General features: G+C 43.5%; 1 protein-coding gene across 1 annotated transcript; it reads left to right on the top strand.

Moving 5' to 3' along the window:
- The first annotated feature begins 3,519 nt into the window (after positions 1-3,519).
- On the top strand, positions 3,520-16,280 carry LOC119527978 (centromere protein S). The gene is made up of 5 exons (XM_037828550.1): positions 3,520-3,643; positions 8,976-9,099; positions 9,804-9,837; positions 13,855-13,921; positions 16,039-16,280. Exons 1-5 carry the CDS (start codon positions 3,596-3,598, stop codon positions 16,177-16,179), a joined length of 414 nt encoding a protein of 137 aa, XP_037684478.1. The 5' UTR covers positions 3,520-3,595; the 3' UTR covers positions 16,180-16,280.
- Positions 16,281-16,764: the final 484 nt, after the last annotated feature.

Below are 16,764 nucleotides of genomic sequence, written 5' to 3'. Positions count from 1 at the left end.
TGCTGAGCACTAGGTACCATTACCCGGTGGGGGGGGGGGGCGGTGAGAGAAGGCAAAAGCCCTGACCTCATGCACTTAGGGAATGAGTGTGATAGCGAGTGGAGACTGATTTTGCAGTGGAATTTTAGTGAAAAAAAAATGATGATTGCTATTGAGCTAAATATTCATGGTTTCTGATTTTGTGCATCTGAAAAGGATTCAGGAGACCTGCAGATGTACTTGTCTAACCTACGTTGCATGAGAGCACAGACTTGAAGCCAGGCTGCTGCCCATAATCAAACCTGGGCCCACCCACTTCCTGGCAGTTTGACTTGGGCAATTGTGACTCTATTACAACTGTGAGAGTAGCTCCCACCTGTGAGGGCAGGTGAGCTATGAACCGAAGCCTACTGCAAACCTTGGGGCCAGTGGGCGCTCACTGCTACCTACAGTGACCACTAGGGGGCAGGGCTGGCTGGCGCTGCTGTGCGGCGCAATGCTGCCATCTAGTGGCCACTTTCCATGACCAGCTCTTCTTCAAGTAAAAAGTCAGCCCAATACTGTACATAATGTATATAATGTAAAGTAATTCCTCAGTCCTGGACCTTTCTCTTCAAACTCTTAAGTGCCTGTGTAGATAAAATAATGTTATTTTGCCCTGGGAAGCGGCTGCAAGGTACAAGCCCAGAAATAATAGGAATAGTTTCCTGAGCACTTTTGGGAGGCAGGTGCTCTCTATGCATCATCTTATTCAAACCTCACAAATGTGCGGAGGTGGAGCCTCTTATCCCCACTGTATTAATGAGGATATAGGCTTAGAGGGCTTCTGTGACTTGCTGAGGGCCCCAAGGTTCATGAGAGGGGGCTGGGCTCCTATCCCAGGACTGGCCACAGAGCCTGTGCCCGCCTTCCTTGGTGCTTTAGGGCCCACCTGGAGACTAAGAGCTGCAGCAGGCAGGGAGAGGGGTGTCTGCAGAAGGGTGGAATGCAGCCTATGCAATGCAGATGCCAGCCCTGCATGGGGCAGAGCACCATCCCTGTGCAGTGGTGAGAGTAGAGAAGAGGCCGCTAAAGGCATCTCGAGGCCACCCACTGATCAGATGCAGTGGAATTAGATCAGAAGGCCCAACTCACCAAAGAGACGTTCTCTAGGGTCTTAGTCCTCTGCAGGCTTGAGGGGCTGTCCCTGGAAGACAAAGACTGGAGGAGTGGTTTATGTGCTTATCTTTAATTACAGAAGTAACACACACTTGTTTAAAAAAAAATGCAGATTATAGAAATATACAAAGTGAAAAATGGAAGGGCCCTTACCTGCCCTCCCCACAGCATGCTCCTCGGAAGTTAACCGCTTTTGTTATTGTATATCCTTCCAGCTCTTTTTTGATTCTCTTAAAAAAATGTTTATATACCCCCATACAAATGCAGATGTCCTTAAAAAAACAGAAAAAAACAAAATTAAGAGTATTCTGTACATACTGATCTACATGTTTTTTTTCTTTCACTTAATATTATAGAGGGCACCATCCCATAAACTACGGGCAATTTAAATGCAACAGAGCTTGGTGTTTCCTGGATTGTTTTGAACAACAAAATCCTTGGGTTATGCAAATAATCAAACCCTAATAGTTTTGTACATTGAATATCTACCTCTGCCCCCCTGCCACCCAACCTTAGGATTTAGCTATGATTTGGGGTAACTGCCTGGTAAGGAGTTAGAAGAGGAAATTTTTGTGTGATTCTTCATCCACAACTCCCATCCTTTTCTCTCCCTAACTTTCTCTGCAGAGATGATAAAGGAGAGGCTTGTATATCTTCCAATTCAGCACAAATAAACATAAACACTGTGCACCTTCCTCTCTTTGGTAGTCTCCCATTCCTCAAGAAAGGCAGATGACTTTGCAGGGAGAAGTTGCTGGGAACATAGAAAAGACTGGTATGGATTAAGGCCTTTGGAGGCTCTCGACCTGAAAAGCTTTCCATACCAACCATCCCCTCCCAGATGTAATTCAAGATAAATACGACACTAAACCTTAATATAAGCGTAAGGAGGTCCCCAAAATACTATTTTTTTCTTCAATGATTGCAATGATCTTTTAAAATACATATAACAAATACGATAAAGTCAAATTTCTTAAAAAAAGAAACGTTTGAGGCCCTTGCTTTGCTGATGATCTGCAGACAATGGAGGCTCTGCTTTGCACCCACATGCTGAGAAGCTGCTGGAATTCAGACCATCAGCAGACATTTCATAAGTATCTCCAATGTGCCAGGCATGTGGGCTTTCCTTGGAAATCACTATTAAATTAGGTGGACACTAACATCTTTACCTAACAGCTAATTCCAATCCAGTGTGTTCTTTCAGCTTTGATTAATATTTAATGAGCATGAATTTACTATGTGCCAGGCCAGGCCAGCTCCTACCAGTTTGCAAAAGCTGATTTCTAAAGTTTCAGGAATGTTGAAAATCAGTTGACACACAGCCATTATTAAAAATTAAGTCATACAAACATAAATTATATTAAACACAAAGGTAATAAAAAGTCAAAACTCATCAATTCTTAATTCTATTACCACATTTTACTATCACCTGGGCACTTGACCTTCTCGTGTCTGTACGGTGATGTGCTACTGCCCATCTCTTCCCAGCTCTGAGTTTTGGGGCCTCGTGTTGGGAGCTTGAAATCGCCCAATGAGAGTGTTTAACCAGGGAAATGGGCAAATGCTACAAGTCAGGGCTTGATTTACTGCTGACTGTCTACTTAAGAAAGTGATAGAGAAAATGTTAATGAGCAGGTTAAACATGAAAGGGTATCCTGTCTGTGGCTTTCATATTACGAACAGCACAAAAACTATGAGGAAATATTCTTTCAGTACTGAAAAACTATTATTTGATTCAGCAAAGAAGTCCCTTGTTCATGTCATTGAAATATGAGTGAAGCTCCAAATGAGAGTTGGGAAGGAGTGAAGTTACTGAAGGAGAGAAGACTGACGTTGGGATTCACTATTTCATTTTACTCCTTAATATAAATGAATATCAGTTAACATCCATCTCAAAATTATATTTGTCTGTCAATGACAAGAGATGAGCAATTTATTTGCTGGGACAGTAATTAAACATTTATCTGTAGTCTGATCTTGTGACACAACTGTTGGAGATGGACTTATAAAAGCTAAGAGTGTATTTTCCATGTCTCCCTGAAGTTATGGATGTACAGAACTTACAAAAAAGAATAGTCTATTTCATTATTATTTGTAAACTGCGTAGTATACATCTCTTATGTTGATACAATTATAATTAAGTTTACATTTAAGCACACACATTGTTTTCCGGAGGTGGGTAGCCTCGGTGCAGGCACTGAGCCAGGCTGGGGTACAGCAGTGAACTCGCCGTCACTGGCGCCCCCACCTTCGGGGAGTAAAGCGGCAACAGGGTTGAGCGCTGCCCAGAGCCGCCGCCAGAGGGCGCGCGCGCGCGAGCAAGCTGGAGCTTTGCGCTTTGTCCTCGCGCGCAGCCCGTCGCCGGGCGCCGCGGCGGGAAAATCCGACTGGGCCGTCCGGGTCGCTGCCTCTCTCTGCTCTCGCGCGCTTGTCCGGGCCGGCGCGCCCGCCCGCCGAGATGGAGGGCGAAGAGGCTGAGGAGCAGCAGCAATTCTCTTACCGACAGGTACAGGAAAACGGGAATCTCAGCTGGGCTGGGGAAGGACGCCGTCGAGTTTCTGGCGAGGGAAAGTCCCCGAGGCCCCAGGCTGGCTTCTCCGGGGGGGGGGGGGGGGGCGGGGCGCGCTCCTCCGGGCCTCGGCCGCCTCGCGCTCCTGCGCCTGCGCCAGCTGGGGTGCCGCGGGGAGTGCTGGGAGGGGTTTCCGCGGCAACGCGGGGCAAAGTCGAGGCTGCTGCGCTAGTGCCGGGCAGCCGTAAGGTCTTGGGGGCCCGGGTGCTGCTCTGCGGGATGCACGCCGCGGAGAAACGCTCCAAGCCCAGCAGAGACGGCGGTGGCGCGGCCGCCGTTCCGCTAGTGGTGTCTGAGCCGCGGCCGCGCGCCAGGAGGGCGCTGAGCACCGGTCACCCCTTGTCAAGCCCGGGAGGACTCCGGGGAGGCGCCGCGGAGCCACCTTCCAGCCCCGTGACCAAGCCTCAGTCTTTGCTTCTGTGAAATGGGAATAGTGACGGTACATGTCTCACACAGGGCTGTCCTGAGGATGGAATGTGAGCATTAAATAAGAGAGGACACACGTGAAGCCCTTAGCCCAGTGACTGGGGCCTGGTGAGAGCCCCAGAATGTTGGCCCTTGTGACCGTCACCCTCTACATTTGACGAGTGAGGACACAGAACCTCAGAGGCTGGGTTGGAGGCAGGAGTCACCCCCAGGAAGTCCGCCTCCAGAGCCTGTAACTGAGATCTGACTTCGAATCTCTGCTCCACCAGCTTCCTGGGTGTGACCGGCCAAAACACAGTTTTCTTAACCTGTAAAATTGGAACAGTAATCCTAGTTGTGGATAATCAGTCATTGCTTTAATCACATTTAATTGCCGGAAATGCAGTGTGGTAGTCACCAGAACCCAAATTAAGAACAGTGCTTGGAAGAGGTGTAGAGCAAGAGCCCCTCGTGGCCACCTCAAAGGGGATTAACTGAAGAAACACGCGGATGAACTGAATGCATGAGCACTTCCCCCTTACCAAATGCTGAATTCCAGAAGGTGTCTACACCCCCCTTTTATTCCAAAAAGTTTAAATCTTCACAAAAGTTACAACAACAGTGCACTGAACACCATATGCCCTTTGCCTTGATTCGTGGGTTGTGAACATTTTACTATATTTGCTCCTTTGCCTTTTTTTCCTAAATCATTTGAGAATTCATTTCAGATACCTTGACATACTTCACCTTTGAATTTAATGCCATAGTATACATCTCTTAAAAACAAAGGCATTCTCCTACATAATCTCAATAAATTATTGCACTCAGGAAGTTTAATATTGATGAAATCCTGTTGTTTATTGTACAGTCCACATTCACATTTCCCCAATCATTCCAAAGACATTTTTTTGCGGTCTTTTTTTCTTCCTCCAGGATCCAAGCGAGGATAATCATTTAGCAATCCTGCTTCTCTGGTCTTCTCTGGAGCAGTTTTCCACCCCTTTTGTCTTTGATGACCTTGGTGGTTTTAAAGAGTCCATTCATGGTGAAAGTGTCCTGGGCAATAAACTCCTTAATGGCAGGGGCTGTCTTTTTCAATTCTGTATTCTCAACCCCTAGTATAGAGCCTGACCCTCAATAGGCACTCAGTAACACTTACTGATTAAATGAAGAAGGGTGCAAAGCAGGACTAATGCTTATGATTCTGCAGGATTAATTCTAGGCTGAGAAATTTGTGCCTCATTCTCTATGCAGTGGTAAGCCCCCAGAGGATCCCCCATACATTCAGTCAACTGTTCTTGGCACTGGTGAACAAAACTGACAAGGTCCTGCCCTTGAGTTTATAGTCTAGTGATGTCGCCACTAAGTCCAGTGACGTGTGCAGCATTGAAGAAGGTGCCTCACCCATCCTGGGCTGGGGTTGAAGGGAGGGGACAGGGAAAGCTTCCTGGAGCTCATAAGCATTCAGAAGGATCCATGTTCCATACTTCCATGCCTGTCTTCACCCACACACACACCTGAACTCCCAGGTTGATGGTCCTTTTGGCACCTCCTACCAAAGGCCTCAACTTGCCTTATGGAATATGAAACTAAGGAAGGTGTATGCCCAGCTCCTACTCCAGGGTCCTGGCCTGGGGTTTTGTAGCTCCTCCTCTTCCTGCCTGTACTGGGAACACTTGCTGGTAGATTGCATGCTCTCCTGGGTTCCGCCATTACCAAGTCCAGTTCAGCTCTGTCTCCAGCACAGAGATGGAGCACAGACAGATAGGGACTTAACAAAAATTTGTTGGCATGAGACTGTTGCTCAGCTTGTTTTGCCTCTATCTTGAGATTCTTTCCCCTTCCTCTCTTGGTGCTTTACTCTTCTGCATAGGGAAGAGAGATATTTTTCAGTACCTAGAAGGGTTGCTGAGGAGCAGTGAGGGCCCTGCTGAGGTTGGCTGGTGTTGGGGATTGAATCATGTCCCCCTAAAAAAGGCATGTTTAGGCTCCAACGCCCAGTCCTATCGTTGTGAACCCATTTGTAAATAGGACCTTTAGAGATATTATTAGTTAAAGGTGTGCCCAAATTGAATAAGGATGGGTCTTGATCCAATATGGCTCAAGTCTTTATAAGCAAAGGAAATTAGACACAGAACGAGAAGCCACAGGGAGTGGCCAGAAGTTGGAAGTCATTGGAACCTGGAAAAGAAAGAAGATGCCACCATGTGCATTGCCGTGTGACAGAAAAGCCAAGGATCTTCAAAGTCTGATGGCCAGCCAGAAGATTCCCACCCCAGGAGGTAGCAAGTCTTCTAGCCTCTGAAACCATGAGCCAATGAATTCCTGTTGTTAAGGCAACTCATTGTATGGTATTCGTGTTAGCAGCTGGGAAACTAATACCGTCTTTGATCCCAAGAGCAAGGTCCTGCTATTACAAAAACCTAAAATGTAGAAATGATTTTGGAGTTAGGTAGTGGGTGAGGTTGGAAGAATTGTGAGGGCTCAAACATCGAGTGAGAACTGTAGAGAAAGTTTGTATTGCCTTAGAGAATACATAATTCATTATGAACAGAACTTTGGTAGAACTGTGGATGTTAAAGGTACTTCTGGTGAGGACTTAGAAAGAAATGATGAATGTGTCATAGGAAATTGGAAAAAAAGTGATCCTTGTTATAAAGTGGCAGAGAACTTGGCAAAATTGAGTTCTGATTTTGGATGGAACATGAAAGCGATGAACTCGGATATTTGGCTGAATAGATTTCCAAGCTAAGTGTGGAAGGTACACTGGTTTCACCATGTAGCATATAGTGAAATGAGAGAGGAAAAACACTGAGGACTGAACTGCTAAGCACAAGGAAACCAGCAATTAAGAATTTGGAGAATTTTCACCTATCCAGATAGTGTGTTCTGAGACTAGGGCCAGCAGTGGCTCTATCAGAGATTTCCCTGAGCTTCCGGAAAGTGGGTGTCCAGAGGACAGGGCTGAAAGGTTTGTGCCTGAACATGGTTCCCATCAGACGTCTCAGAGGAAGTCAACATTGGGAATGCAGTTAATCCAGGAAAGATTTGTGGAAAATTCTACCGTCTGATGGTTTGAACCCACTTGAACTGCACGCAAAGCCAACAAGGCTTTGTTGTGAAATTTGTATGAACAGAAGGATTGCCTGAAAGGGACAGAGAAGGGACAAACTGAAGGTAGAATCACTTCAAGGGCAGAACCATGGAAGCAAAGGCCTGGACCCAAAAGATTTCCTCGGACTAGCAGAGGGCCCACCCATGTGTGGAAAGGGTGGCTCCACCCCTGCATTTGGAGAGGGCAGGCCATTTACCCTGGTGCTTGGAAGAGGCACGCCTTGTGCCCCATTGTTCAGGGAGAGTCCTACCACCCCAGTGCTCGGAGATGATGGGGCCTGTGACCTGCCATTGCCAAAAGGTCCAGTTGCCTCCCTAATGCTCTGGGAGGATGGGGCCTTTACTCCAGTGTTCAGGGACAGCATGGCCACTGCCCAAGCGTTTGGAAGGGATGGGGCTGCCGCTCCATCAGGCCAGGATAACAAAACATCAATCCATGATGACTCTCAGACCTTGAAATCTAATCGAGTTTTCCCTGCTGGGTTTCACACTTGTTTGGGTCCCATGACCCTGTTTTCCTTCCCTTCTGGAATAGGAATATTCACTCTCTGCCTATCCCTCCATTGTATATTGGAAGCAGAAAACTTATTTCCTAGGTTTCACAGGTCCATCAGACAGTGGAACTTTGCCCTAGGACAGACCATACCCATAACTGATTTTGCTGAGACTTTGTACTTAACCATTGTTCTAAAATGGCATGAGACTTTTGGGATGTGATGGAATTAATGTATTTTACATGTGGGAAGCGTATGTCTTTTTGGGGCCCAGAAAGCAGGCTGTTGGAGGTTGAATCATGTCCCCCACAAAAGGCATGCATGTTCACATCCCAACCCCTGGCCCTGTAGGTGTGAGCCCATTTGTTAATAGGACCTTTGCAGATGTTAATAGTTAAGGTGTCCTCCAACTGAATGAGGGTGGGCCTTAATCAAATGTGGCTGAAGTCCTTATAAGCAAAGGAAATTGGACACATTGGGAGAAGCCACAGGGAGCAGCCAGTAGCTGGAAGTCAAAGGAACCTGGAAGAGAAAGGAGAAGATCCCAACATGTGCATTGGCACGTTACAGAAGAGCCAAGGAGCCCCAAGGTCGCTGGCCAGCTAGAAGATATACCGCCCCAGGAGGAAGCAAGCCTTCTAGCCTTGAAACTGAGCCAGTAACTCTATCAGTAAGCCAACCCATTGAGTTGGCAGCTGGGATATTAATTCAGCTAGCAGACCTCCAAATCAAAGGAGATGAGACATGCCCTTAGGATCCTTCCTGGTCTTTTGTCCTTTGTGACCTGTGGGACTCCAGCTGGCAGGGACTTGCAGGGGAGGGATAGGCTTGTGTTTTCTTGATTAATCAGCCACCTTGAGGGTAAAATCCCCATCTGGTTTTTCACTGGGTTCCCCAAACTTCTAGTATTGCCTTTCCTGAGTAGGAGCTCAGCAGACCCTTGTGGAATACTTGAGCAAAGTGAAGCAGGTACTTTTCAGGTTTCCAGGCTGCTTCTCTCCCCACTGGCCTGCCGCCTAATGCCTTCTTTTACCTGACCTAAAACATCACTGTTATCTATGAAGTAATGTTTCTACAAGTCGTACCCCAGAAGTTCTCATTAATTTATTAGTGTGCTTGAGAAGTCACTCAACCATTATGGAAAGGGCTGAAGGAATTAGGCTGAGCAGACCCTTACCTTGGTCTTAATTTTCTAAGGTGAGAGAAGCTCTTATTTGCAACTTTACCCATGAAATTATTCTGATGTTTTGTCTCAGAGGCTAAAGGCAGCAGTTCACTACACTGTTGGTTGTCTTTGTGAGGAAGTTGCGTCGGACAGAGAGATGCAGTTCAGCAAGCAAACCATTGCAGCGATTTCGGAGGTGACTTTCCGACAGTGTGGTAAGCAGCCCCTGTCCTCATATCTGTGCCTGTGAACCGTGAAGGTTGATCTTGCCTGGGATAAGCAATGTGGGCAGGTGCTGTGGCCTGTCCCACCAACAGGCAGGGAACACTATCATCACAGACTATTCATTTGAGTCATTTATTTTCTTAGAGGTAAGATCTGACTATTTTATGGAAAGAACTACATCTTTTTTCTGTTACACTAACGCTGGGACATTAGCACCTTTATTTTATTATGTTTTAAACTACCTTGATTTCCTAGAACATTAGACATTAAATTTTTTATTTCATGCTTTATGGCATTTTTATTCCACCCATAGTTTATTTGACAGCTGAACTGCAAGTCCCTGTGAACTGTGGCATTGGTATTTGCTTGACTACAGAGGAAATTAATGTCCTCACAAGCCCTAACTTGTAGCAAAATTTAAAGTTAAAGGATAATTTCTAGGAACCAAAGGTGTAGCCACAATTAACAGAAGGCTTGTAATAAAGGGTAGAGGGTACAGGGAAGGACCAAGAGGTCATGATATAAAATGGCTAAAGGCTCTTATAATGATGGGGTTGCCTGAGGTGCCTCCTCTCACCTTTAAAAGGAATTATTGTATTAGTCACTGAACTTAGTGCAGAGATGTCACTTTTCATCCTTCTAAAATGAGATACAGTTCATGGTAACTCAAGTTCCTCTCTTTTTTCTCTTTCAGAACTTTTTGCCAAAGACCTTGAAATGTTTGCAAGGTGGGTAGAGGACTTTATTTACATTCTTTACTCCCCATCTTGTGTATTTCAGGAAAATGTTAGCTAGTCATATTTCATATTTTCTAGAGGCTGGTCTCTAATTATAATGCTGCAAGAACAGAATGTCTGCTTTAATCACAGGGATTTAGACTTGATTGGGCATTTTTTGAAGTTTTCCAATTATTTTTTTCGTTAAAGAACAAAAGATATTCAGTTCCAGTACAAAAAGGCCTGAGTAATGTCTCCAGGACTCTGAATGCATGTGGTGCATGTGTTTTTAAAGACATTTTCTGTGGGATGGCTTGAAGCCTTGTAGGAGAGAAGAGAGGTGGGGTCACAGGGATGGCCAGGGTCTGAGGGTCTGAGAACGCTCCTGGCTGGGTCCTCCAGCACCTCCCTCTGGAGTGGGGTGGCATTGTGTTCCCCGGAGGTAACTGCCCACAGGTGTACAGATAATGCTGCCTCCACCCGCAGGTGCACAGATAATGCTGCCCCCACTCATAGGCTTTCATTTGCCACATTTGTGAAGAGGAAGACACACTTCTTAAAGAGTGGATGGCTTGCTGTCCGCTGGTAAAGCTTTGGCTTTTACAGGTGATTTATGCTCAGCTCTTCAATTAGTACCTTAGGTAATTGAAAACAATCGCAAGGAATTGCTTTTATGAAGCAATTTGAATGACTAAGGCCTGAAAGGGCTAAAGCTTTCCAATTTGCTTCCACTTCTGAGTTGGTGCCAGCCGCTCCCACACCCCATACTTTTCACCTTGCTCCGATTAGCTCTTTGTTCTTCCGGTGCTGGGGTGAATATTTTGAATGAATTAAAGCAGGAGGTCCTCAGAGGGCAGGTTTTAAATCTTTCCTATTCCTGTATATATTAGTCCCTAAAAACTGCTCAGTATCTTCAACTTGGCCAAAAGGGGTACGATAATATTATGGGATGCTGGTAGCTCCTATGGCCTATTCATTCATTGTTAATTCAGGCCGTTGTCCCATTGTATGGCCCAGCATCTCCTGTGAAATCATTTATCACCTTTGCTTGCCTTTTCTGTGTTAGTTATGGAAAAAAGACAGTGAAAATTCTAAAATACTTTTGTAAAAAATTCTAGAAATAAAAATGAATTTACAGATGTTTTGCATTTTAACACAGTAAGCTTTCAGATACTCTGTATTTTTTATAACTACATTGAAGGTTGATTTTCTTTTGCTGTGTAGTGGGTGAAAAAGTGGTGTGTGTATGTCTTACTCAGAGCCATAACCTTCACCAGGGAGCTAGTGGTCTTTTAAGTCAAGAGTCTGTGTAAAGGCTGTCAACTGCCAGTCTTTAAGCAAGAGATCTGGAGGCTTTACTCCCTGAAAGATGCCTCACCTTCCACCGTGTCCAGATGTGCGGATGCACCTTCTGCTCTGCAAGTGTAGGAGAGAAGGGAGGTTGGGATGTTTTAGCCCAGGAGTACCCAGGAGATAGATGGGGTGAAAATAGAAAATAAACACAACTCAAAAGATTCCCGAGAGCCACCATGAGGTCAAGAGGTAGGGGGCTGGCAAGGGGCTGGCAAGGGCCCATCTGGTTTCCTGGCCTTCCAAGTTGGAATTTAGAATCTGTTTTTCCTTTAAAAGAATGTTGTAAGTGGTGGCTGAAATGCGACCTGGCATATTCCAGTTCTCCTGAATTCTTGCTGCTAAGAATCCGGGTGAGGGAGGAGGCCCAGCCAGAGGCAGGGGAGGCCCCTGTGTCCTCCTTGCACAATCCACAAGGAAAATCTTCTTTGAAGAATCATCCTTTGTCTTAATTTTATATTTGTTTTCATAATATTTGTTTGCTTTCATATTAAAAAAAAAAAAGTGCTGTTTTATAAAGTGTATCACTGAATCAAGTTGGATATTCCTAGAAAGTCAACTGTTTGTCCTGTGGCTTTACCTTTTCCCTGTCACACAGTCTCTGCTCCCAGGACTACGCATACCCAGGCTTGAGAAGTCTGAAATATGTATTTTTTTCAGGTCACCTAGATAGTCAGTAATCTTCATAGGCTGACCTGAGAACCCAGGCAGCATTTGTAACTTGCTTCATTGGGAAAATACATTTAAATTCCAAATTTTCTATTCGCCTACAAACTCTGGAAAAATCATCCCTAATTCAAGTTTGCTAATTTCCATTATTTAGCTTTGAAGTCTTTAGTCACCTAATACTGTCAAACATTTTGAAGAAGATATTCTACATTAAAACCTTCAAGGAACATTTTGGGACTAGTCTTTTAAGTCTCTGTTGCTAAAAGTGTGTAAGATAATTTGCTTTTCCCCAGAGTAATTTTCTGGAGCAGAGGTTTCACCTAGGAGAATTTCTGATCTATGGTGCCTGGCCTAAGATATCCCAGCCCCTCCATCTAGGAAGGTTGTTAACATTAAAACATGGTGCGGAGATACCAGAAGACAAGCCCAGGGCAGAGAGTATTGAGCTTGTTGTTTTCTAAACACTTCCTTGTGAACAGATAAGTTTACTCTGTGAAGAGATCAATATTATTACTTCTTGAAGAGTCTTTTACTGTTCTTTGAGAAGAATATAAATACAGTCAGAGCAGCCCGATGGTGTGATTGATGAGGCCACACTGTGTCCCTGTGCACTTGCTGTCCTCCACCCCAGATCATCTGTGAATGAACCTCCTGAGTCCACGTGGGGCAGGGACCTTTTCTTATTTATCTTGTGTCTCCAGTACCTGGTAGTTGCTCAATAAACTATAGTTGAATAAATTTAGGGGGATGTTGATTATATTTGTGCTTTGTTGTGTGTGTGTATATTTTGTTTTAAATTCTTATTGGTATTACATATGCACAGAAAAGTGTACAAAGTCCTTCAGCTTGATGAATGCAGTAAATTTATTTTTTAATTTTTTTGTTGATGCGTAATATTTGTATAGTAGGGAGCATAAATCTTAAGTGTACAACTCAATGGATAGTCACTTATGTATACTCTGTGTAACCACCTTTGTAGAGTAAATTTGTGATTGACATGCCTTGTACAAGCTTCAAGTGAAGTAGCTGCTGTTATAGCACCTTCTCTCTGCCTTTTTCTTCTCTCCTATTTCTCGGTCCTTGTAGGTTGCTAATTAGTTACTCCTAAAATGAATATTCTCTCCTGACAGGCAGATACTGTCAATCGTGATGACATGATGCATGATATTTGCACATTTAGCAGGAGGTGGAGGATTATTTTGGCCAAGTTATAGAGCATAATTTCTGAGTGATAACTTGATGGGTATTCAGTGAGGGCTAGCTAGGTGCTGGGCACTTATCTAGTTATTGAGGGTATGAAATGGGGAAGTTGGAAATGGCAAAAAAGACTAGAATTCAGAGTAACATTATCAAATAGAGCTTATTTTCTCAAATTACCTTTTAAAGCAAAGATAAGAGGACTTGAATGAGAATTTGAATCCAAGTTGTGAACAAAAAACTTCCTTCTTCTTAGGCTAAGGAGGGAACACGTTAGCTTCTTGTTGGGGAACCAGGTATTCGGTGTCTGCTCCAACTGTTTCCCTCTAATTTAGTCCTTGGAGAAGAGCTTCAGGATCTTGGTATAAGGGAAACCAGGCTCCATGGGAATTCTCTTTGTTCTTTTATTTAACATTGACTTAGAGGCGATCTTTGCATTTTCAGACCTTGTTCATTTTCTCTTCACACTCAGATTGTAGACTGACCCTGTTCTTGCTTTTCCTGTGGTGTCTGCTTGGCCAAGCAAGTCACTTTTGGAAGGGCTTTCCCTACTCAGGCCCCTTCCGGGCCCCCTTGGCCCTCAGGCGGAGGTGGAAAAATGGGGGCTTCTGCTTTCTCTCCATCTCTTTATTTAATTGGTTTCTTGGTTAGTAACTTCATTTTTTGTGTCACTGTTGCTTAATGACCTTAATCTAAAAAGATGGGTTACTTAGAGATCCTTGCTAGTTTGAAGTCTGACCGTGAACTTCTGTGTTTCATGAAAACTTTAAATAACACCAAACATTTGGTGAATTGTTTCTGCCCTTTCTACAGACATGCAAAAAGAAGCACAATTAACACTGAGGATGTGAAGCTTTTAGCCAGGAGGAGTAATTCACTGGTGAGAGATGAATTTCTTTCCTCACTCCCCTTTCCCATCAGAATACATTATTCCCAATTAATCACTTGAAGCCATGAAGTTATTCCCCAGGGCACCTTGCATTAAAAACTAGAGATGGTTGAACCATTCAGACCTGCCTGTAATTTATAGTCTTTCTTTCGTTATGATGGATCTTGCAAAGCCAATTTGGAATTTTCTAATCAGCACTCTCTGGATTTCATAATTTGCCTTTTTCTAGATATCTCAAAACTTTGGTCCCATATTTCATTTACAGCATGATATCAGAGACAGGTCACAGGCTCGAGTCAATGGGGATAGTTTCTCTGTGGTGTCCACAATTCTCCTGACTGGCCAGGTACAGAAGGATCATCCGTTTGGCTGGGATGTGCGGGAAAATGAGCACATTTCCTATCTTCTCAAAGAAGTCTAGAGTTGAAAAAACTTAGAAATCCTGTTAACTGAGCCCTCATTTTAGAGGTGAGGACACTGGCACCCAGAGACACTGTGACCATCCCAGGCGGTGGCCTAAGGCAGGTCCAGGATACCTTGAGGTTTCCTGACAGTCTAACGCTTGCAGCTAAAATGCTTTATGTTTCTCCCTATAGTGTGAGTTCCACGAGGGCAAGGAGTTTTGTCCTTCTGTTCTCTTCCATCTGCAGTATCTAGAACAGCACCTGGCACAGTACACACCCAATAGATATTTGTCAAATGAATTAATTTGTATAACACTTCAGAGTTTATTATTATTTAATCCTCGTAACCCATAACACACACACACACACACACACTCACGCACTCACACAGGAATTGTATTTTATTGTTGACTCTAAGATCTATGCTGGAGAATTGCCTAATATGAAATCACTTTAAGACAGATAACTTTTGCTATTGTCATAATCGGCCTCCCTTTTATTACTTTCAAAATTATTTTGCCTTTTTCTGAATTTGATTATAAGGCAAATGGATCTTTTAGCAAATTTTCAGATGCAAGTAGGAAATTCGTTATTTTCAGTCAGTGATACAGACTTATCAAATTAATACCCATTACATAGTGAGTGATAGATTCACAGTGTTGTGATTTTTTTTTATTTTTTTTGGTGTTTACATATATAACATAAAACTTGCTACTGAAACCATTTTTAAGTGTACAATTCATTAACATTAATTACATTTAAAATGTTGTGCTACAATCACCACCGTCCAGTCTCAAAACTTTTTAATCACCCCAAACAAACTCTGTACCCAGGAGGCTTGCAGTCCAAAATTGAGGTTCAGCAGCATCCTAGGGTCCTAGGGTGCTGGTGGTAGCTTGGTGGCAATCTGTCACTCCATCTCTGTCCCCATCACATGGCATCTCTCTCCCTGTCTCTTCCTGCTTGCCTTTTGCCTTCTTCCTGTGTCCACGTTTGCTCTGCTTTTTAGGGCTCCAGCCATTTTGGATGCGGGCCCCCCGATTCAGTTCCTGTTGACAGATGAGTTCACATCCACAGGACGGAGTTAGGACTGGAACATGTCTTTGTGCAGGACATGATCTAACCCAGAACAGTCCACTTAGAATGTTAGTGGGGAAGTCATCTGCTTATTGCACAGTTCTTTACTTCAGGATATTGCTTTTATTTTGGACTCTTAAGTCTTTTTCATCTGACACAACCTCATTACCAAAGAGTTGCAGCTCAGTCTGTGCCTGTGACTAAGGCAAGCACCTTGTGGTGTACCTTGTGTCCCCAGTATCTGGTACATAGTAGTTGCTCCATAAATTTCAGTTGAATAAATTTGGAGGGGTGTTGATTATATTTGTGGTTTCTAGAGTATATTTGTGATTGACATGCCTTCTGTGAGTTATAAGTTTTAATTTTTTTGATAACTCAAGGAGCTCCTACATGGCAGTATACTGCTTGGGAGAGATATGTAAGGAGGAGTGAGTTAATTTTTGTAGTTGATTCTTTTTCCAGAAAAAATTTTGAAGCTGCATTTAACTTTAAGAAATGTAAAGCCCAGGCTTTTCACCCAAATTATTTGGGAGGGAGTGGTTGGGGGGAGGTATAATTTGGTTTTACATTAATGAAATAATTTTATAACAAGTACAAATACAATTCTTTATTTTAATTTTTTTGAAGCTAAAATACATTACAGAGAAAAATGAAGAGATCACCCAGTTTAACCTAGAACGAAAGGCAAAGAAGAAAAAGAAGCTAGAGGATGGAAACAAAGATGCAGGAGAGCCACTAGAGGTTGGAGTCGAGGAAAGTGAGAGTTAAACTCTGTTGCTGTTTGGAAAAGCCATCCAGAAATGCATATTGCCACAAAGGGAATTTAGAAGGGATAAGTGAAGATTAAAAAAAAAAAAAAAAAAAAAAAAGAGGCCCAGGGGCTCTTTGTGCTTTGTTCTCTAAGTCATTGACTGCAAAAGCTAATTTAAAAGAGAACTGGAACTCTTAAGCAAGATTCTCTTGTGTCTTACTCAAGCATATGTGTTTGAATGGTATATATTGGAAATTGTATCTATTGAAATTAATAAGATTGTGTTAGCAATTAAGCATGGCCAACTTTTTCAAACAAAAAATCATAATTACTCATTCTTTTACATGATTTTCTAAGCTAAAGGACAGTCCCTGAAAAGTAGATAAACGAAGCTGTATTTATTTTGCTCTTCTGGTTTTGTTTTTAAACCCAAGTCATCTGTGATCACAAGGTGAAAAGGTGGGTGTTTGGAAATGGTCCTTTTTACTTTCCAGAGGTGATTTTCTCCAGTAACACACTTTATATGACTTTTCTATGGCTATTTTGTAGTTAAACTATGGTTCTGTTGGGCAGAAGTTTTGCTTGAGAGGAAAATCCAGGAC

The sequence above is a fragment of the Choloepus didactylus genome, chromosome 2, assembly GCF_015220235.1.
Source record: "Choloepus didactylus isolate mChoDid1 chromosome 2, mChoDid1.pri, whole genome shotgun sequence".
Classification (NCBI taxonomy): Eukaryota; Metazoa; Chordata; class Mammalia; order Pilosa; family Megalonychidae; genus Choloepus; species Choloepus didactylus.
Note: the sequence above shows the minus strand (reverse complement) of the source record. Positions and strands in the feature narration are given on the sequence as shown.

What these genes read in the sequence shown, in the direction of transcription:
- LOC119527978 (XM_037828550.1), top strand. Translation starts at nt 3,596, where the DNA reads ATGGAGGGCGAAGAGGCTGAGGAGCAGCAGCAATTCTCTTACCGACAG. An exon ending in AGCAATTCTCTTACCGACAG is followed by an intron (nt 3,644 to 8,975) that starts GTACAGGAAAAC and finishes GTTTTGTCTCAG; the next exon opens with AGGCTAAAGGCAGCAGTTCA. An exon ending in CCAGGAGGAGTAATTCACTG is followed by an intron (nt 13,922 to 16,038) that starts GTGAGAGATGAA and finishes ATTTTTTTGAAG; the next exon opens with CTAAAATACATTACAGAGAA.